The sequence below is a fragment of the Zingiber officinale genome, chromosome 3A (assembly GCF_018446385.1).
Source record: "Zingiber officinale cultivar Zhangliang chromosome 3A, Zo_v1.1, whole genome shotgun sequence".
NCBI classification, from domain to species: Eukaryota; Viridiplantae; Streptophyta; class Magnoliopsida; order Zingiberales; family Zingiberaceae; genus Zingiber; species Zingiber officinale.
In genome coordinates this window covers 153,269,615-153,275,368 of record NC_055990.1, presented here as the reverse complement: position 1 = coordinate 153,275,368, position 5,754 = coordinate 153,269,615, and the positions used below count along the sequence as shown (strand labels likewise).

General features: G+C 36.1%; 1 protein-coding gene across 2 annotated transcripts; it reads left to right on the top strand.

Annotated features, from left to right (window-relative positions):
• LOC122054140 lies at nucleotides 1-4,269 on the top strand. Of its 2 annotated transcripts, none has more exons than XM_042615964.1 (3): nucleotides 1-31; nucleotides 2,961-3,565; nucleotides 3,651-4,269. In XM_042615964.1, exons 2-3 carry the CDS (start codon nucleotides 2,993-2,995, stop codon nucleotides 4,077-4,079), a joined length of 1,002 nt encoding a protein of 333 aa, XP_042471898.1. In that variant the 5' UTR covers nucleotides 1-31; nucleotides 2,961-2,992; the 3' UTR covers nucleotides 4,080-4,269. The 2 variants fall into 2 exon arrangements, with proteins under 2 accessions (XP_042471898.1, XP_042471897.1); XM_042615963.1 differs by lacking the exon at nucleotides 1-31 and adding an exon at nucleotides 2,773-2,879.
• The last annotated feature ends 1,485 nt before the right edge of the window (nucleotides 4,270-5,754 follow it).

The following is a 5,754-nucleotide window of genomic DNA, read 5'->3' as shown; positions in this document are numbered from 1 at the left end:
CAGATGATGAATGGATAGATAGAAGTACTAGGTATGTTATTTCATGAAAGCATGAGTTATTTCTAAGTTAATGATTTTTAGTGATTGGTGTAAGATTGTCTCTTTGTTGAAAAACTGTTACATTCGATAAAAGTTTTTCTTTTATAGATTTGTGCAAAACATATTGTTTAAACCATTTCAAAAGGTTTTTTTCTTATGAAATTATTGTTGGTGCAGCCTCTCACATGCAATCAATCCTACAATTATATCTCACCTTATTGATCCTACAATTATATCTTACCCTGTCAACCTATTACTGTTATATTGTCTCTTGTTTAACTCAACTTAGCTTCTGAGGATATCATTAGATATTACTTTATGTTCGGGGAGAATAAGATCTTGTTTTTTGATTGTCTACTAATAAGCATCTAAATAACCCGCAACCTTCCTTTAATATGTTAGTATATGTCAATTTTAGTTGTCTTATCATATTTTACTCAAGGTTTTATAAAGAACTTGCTATGTGGAATTGAAATAAATGGACATTCTGGTGAAACTGCTAGGGAGAATAATAAGAGCATGTATGTGAATTGGGTACTTTTGTAGTGTTTTTAGTCACTTACAACTTGCATAACCATATGTAGCCAAAAGCTAACCTTCATAGATGGTCGTGAATTTTTTTTACCAATTATGGATTCTTCATGTTCCTATTGCTGGAAATCATTGAAGATAGTTTTTTTTTTCACAATCACCAACTTAATTTTCTGAATCTGATGTCAAATTCATCTTTAGTGTCCACTTTCTAATTTCTCATGCAGAATTTTTCTAGTTGGCTATATGGAAGTAGATATATGTAAGTCACATGTTTATACATAGAAGCGGGTATATTTCCCTTATCAATTTCTCCATCAATTCATCCACACAATCATTGAGTTAAAATTTTGTATCACAAGCATTCTGTAATAGGATCACTTGTATGAGCACTTAGTGTACAGAATTAGATAAATACCTAACCCTTGTTCATAGCTATGTTAATCAATTTCTCTCCTTGTAGATTTTGGAAGTATGAAATCACATTTGGGATCAATGTGAATTTCTTATTTTATTAGGAACATTTTATTAGAAACCATTTTATTTGGCTATGTAACATTTTATTAGGAACCATTTTATTAGAAAAAATTGATGATTCTTGATCTTATCAAAACTTGAAATGTTGATTTAGTTTGTAACTCTGTACTTGTTCTTCCATGAAGTTAGTTAGAGAGTCTTAATTAGCTACTTAGTGCTATATTATGATACTTGTTCTATAGTACTGAAACTAGAGAATTTTGTTATATTTTATCTACAATTTGTTCATTAATTGTTAGAATTTTGTCATAATTTGTGCCAAAATTTCTGATCTGGTGCTAACAAAGAATATGTTACTTATTTCTACAAGTTGCTCTAAATGAAGCTTTAAAAGTACCATTTAAGAAAAGTTACTTTGCTTGGAAGCACGCTCGTATAACTACAACAATCGGAATTAATGTTTGTCTGGTTCTCTTCTAAAGTCATAAAACTTGCTTTAAATGAATATTTACATAGAATTGTTTATGCTCGTATCACTTAAAAATTGTTTCTGATTTATGTTTGTGTTTTAAATTTAATTGTAAACACATAAAAGGTTAGTGAGTGTCATTCCCTATCAAAATATTTTTCTGTTAGGTTATTAATGTGTTTTAAATTTCTTTTGTTTCATAATAAGAAAATTATCGTTTGATTCTTTTCAAACATATAAATTAGTGATTGGTTATTTAATGCTAACGTATGTCGTTTGATTATTATAGGACTAATCTCATGAATGTTAATTTGTAAGAACCGAGTGGTTTATTAATATTATGACTATTTTATGTATTCTAATGCAAAAGAGTTAGAAGTGTTGGTGCAGCGAGACTGACAAGAGGGGGTGAATCACCTGTGAACAAATAAAAACAAAAATCTCTTTTCTCGATCCTTTGATTAGATTAGACCAACAAAGTAATAATAATAACTTAATTAAACAACTAAATAAAGAAAAATAAGAGAACGATACTATTTACTTGATTACAATTTAGGTGGATATATATAAATTAATTTTGTAAATAAAAAGAATATATGCATCATTTTATATATATATATATATATATATATATATATATATATATATATATATATATATGGTATAATTTTATGAATGAAAATGGATAATGTGTTTTTTTTTATTCCGTTACTTGCATCTAATTTTGAGATGATTAATTATGTTGATGATTTATGTTTTATTTTTATCTATAAATTTTAATAAAATAAATGATAGTAATTTTTTTATTGAAAAAACTTTGCCTTCATTTTAATTCCCGTTCTCTCGAGAAAAGCTAGCAACTCTCGGCGTTCCCCTCCCTGTTACGGTAACGTTACCGTGGCCGCAGCCAACGGCCCCTTCGCTAATTCGACACGGCGGGCCCATCTAGACAACGCAATGATTCGTGCGATGGTGGGGCCCTGCCGCATCCGCGTCCGCATACGAGCGCCTCCTCGGGACGGGGTGTCCGGGCAATTAGCTGGGTTCCACCGCTGCAGTTCCCGGAGAACAACCCGGCGCACCCCGTCGTTTGTCGCCATCTCGACTGCCATAAACCGTACTCGTAGCGACGGGGATGCTGTGGGTGCAGTTTTGATATGCGACTAAAAAGTGGTGGGCCAGTCGCAGGACGCCCGCTTTAACGTGGGAGATCGATCCTGTGAAATCTCTCTCTCTCTCTCTCTGCATTTCTTCCTCGTTTCATCTTCTTCTCCTGTTGTATTGTTCATCTTCTCCCCTTGATCCATTTTTTACTTGATGAATTCTGAAGAAGTGACCGGCATAAAAACTCCCATGGACGCGAGTTCAGTTACTCCCCTTTATTCGTTGAAAATAGCTTTTGTGCCTCTGTCTGAGATTTGACCTGAGCTTCGTCCCTATGCAGGAGAGGAAGCGTTGAAGTCCTTGAAGGTCCAAATGTTGAAAAGGCAGCGGGCGTTCTCCGAGGAGCTCCGTCAAGTGAAATCATCTCAGCCGTCCCATTTATCTCCTTCAGTCTCTCAAGCTGCCGCCTCCCTTGGAGGGGCTGACACTGGGCTAGTTCAAAGGAGCCAGTCGCTCTCCAAGGACTCAGAGGCCCTAGAGGGCGCTCCAGTAAAACCTCCAAGAAACTGGGAGCAGAGTCCCCAGCCCCCAACCTCCCCTAGATGGTCTACTTGGAAAGATTCGAGCTTGGGTGAGCAGCCATCAGCCTGGAGCGCGAAGAGTCCCCAGCCCTCAGCCTCCCCTAGAGGGTCTAGTTGGCCATATTCGAGCTGGGGTGAGCAGCCATCAGCCTGGAGCGCGAAGAGTCCCCAGCCCTCAACCTCCCCTAGATCGTCTTCTTGGACAGATTGGAGCTCGGATTTTGACCCATTTCAGCCATCATCCTGGAGCGCGAAGATCCCCCAGTCTTCGCTTATGCTACCACCTGCAGCTCGGCCAAGTTTGCCTACGCCCGAGGAGCGGCAAGCTCTGCGAAGTTTGTCGATAACGGACTTGTTGGAGAAGGTATATTTCAGACTGTCACATGTGCTATTGCTTTTCATTTCTTGTGTGCTTATGCTGGTTAGTTGATAAGTGCTTTTCATGGCAGAACTTGGTGTTCCAGACGGAGTTGAAGGAGCGGATTTCGCGTCTCAGTGCAGATTACGCCGCGTCCCAAGCTCAAGAGACTAAGCTACGGTCCTTGGCTGAGTACTGGGAGAAGAAGGCTAAGGCAATCGAAGCTGAAAAAGCTCAAGAGACTAAGCTACGGTCCTTGGCTGATTTCTGGGAGAATAAGGCTAAGACAATGGAAGCTGAAAAATTGCACCTCTCGGAACGGATGGCTAAGGTCCTGATTGAGCTCGACGAGAGCAAGGCTGAATTGGAGGCGGTCAGATCCAAGATGGAAGGGATGAGCTCTATGCTAAATGGAGCCAGTTTTATGCTAAATGGAGCCAAGGTCAAGCTGGAGGGGGCGAGAACTGAGCTGCAATCGGCTGCGAAGGAGAAGGCGTCCCTTGGCGTCAAAGAAAGCTAACCGAAGCAGGTGGCCATTTTGTGTCTCTCGATAGCCATCCAAGCCATTGTCTTTTTTTTTTATTTTTTTTTATGTTTTTTTTAAAAAAATCTATTTTGAAAAATGTGTAGAATTAATCAGAATCATCTTTGGCAATGAACCATCATCCGTGCAACTCGTCTTTGGCAATTAATCAGAATCATCTTTGTCCCCGGGGAATCATTTTTTTCGAATCATTTGCTGGCTTGCTTGCTTTTGGCCGAAGGAATTGTGTCGTTTTTTATTACTTAGGGCATCTCCAACTCTGACGTTAGGGTTTTTTTTTTTTTTTTTTTTATAATATCAATATATCGCATCAATAATATACAATATGAATATTATGCTATTATCAGGAATATATAATAAGAATACTTATTGAAATATTTTTCATGGTTAGAGTTCCAAATGATTTTTTTTTTTAATCAAATTCATAGTATGAGTTATGATTTCATGTATATTATATGACTTTTGAGGAAAAAAATAAGTAGGTTTTAATTTTCAATATCGCTCTTAAATTACATCTACAAATTTCAAATCTCACCACTAGTTCAAAGTTTTTTATTCAGGTTTTTAACTTTGTATTGGAGATTTTAAAATTGGAGATCCTTTAAAAGAGCCTGAACTTAGAGGTGAAGTTTATAGTTCAAGATTTTTTTTTTCTCTCGAAGATGGAGTTTATAATTAATGATCAAGTGATGTTATATTATGATTTGTGATGTGTAATGTAGAAAAAATATTTGATTTATAATATGTGACTTTTAAAAAAATTATAGGTAGATTTTTTTATTTGTAGATAAAATAATAGGTTTTTTTCTAGTAATTTTGATATGGTATTAATGTGTTACATTGTGGGCTAAATAAAATCTTATTTAGAGATTTAATTATTGGAGATGTCTTACTCACATTTCAATATTCATTTTATTATTTTTATATTTTTAATATTTTTAATATAAGATATTTAAATTTACCGCTCGGACTAATTTTGAGATAGATAATCCGATTTTATATATTGTTCACCAAATAAATTGCTAAAGATTGTCCATCCATAATGGTCAGTATCATTAAGTTGTCATCATATTGAAGGCACTGCACTATATTGTTCCGGACAATGCTATATTGTTAAAATCTGATCAATCAGAATACATTTTGAAAGTCATTATTAATGATATTTTAATAATATCATCTCTATATACCGCCAGATTCTAACTAGATAAATTTATCGTATTGTCCGTCCATAATGTCCAGTATCATTAAATTTGTGCCCCCACGGGCTGGATCAGCTGGAAGGATGTCTGACGCTTGCAACGGAGGTTCAGGGGTCGAGGGTCGCCAGTTGCACACGGGCGTAAAACCTCGGTCTGCTGCGCTTTAAATTCCACTCGACCCCCAGTCACCCTTCCTGCCCAGTTTAACTATGATTTATTCCCTCTGGATATCTATGAGGCCGGACCCAGGGGGCCCTCTAAGATGACGGTTTCACTTTTTTTTTTTTACAACAGTATCATTAAATTTGTCATCTTCTACAACTTCCAAGGCTTCCTTTCTCTAGGAGCCTTATGGTTATTAGTCACCCACTCTAACCAATTGAGATATTTAGGTTGCTACAAGAACATTTGTTACCCGCTTTAAATTAAATTCATTACTATAAATTTGTTAA

What these genes read in the sequence shown, in the direction of transcription:
- LOC122054140 (XM_042615963.1), top strand. Translation starts at nt 2,834, where the DNA reads ATGAATTCTGAAGAAGTGACCGGCATAAAAACTCCCATGGACGCGA. An exon ending in AAAAACTCCCATGGACGCGA is followed by an intron (nt 2,880 to 2,960) that starts GTTCAGTTACTC and finishes GTCCCTATGCAG; the next exon opens with GAGAGGAAGCGTTGAAGTCC. An exon ending in TAACGGACTTGTTGGAGAAG is followed by an intron (nt 3,566 to 3,650) that starts GTATATTTCAGA and finishes TTTTCATGGCAG; the next exon opens with AACTTGGTGTTCCAGACGGA.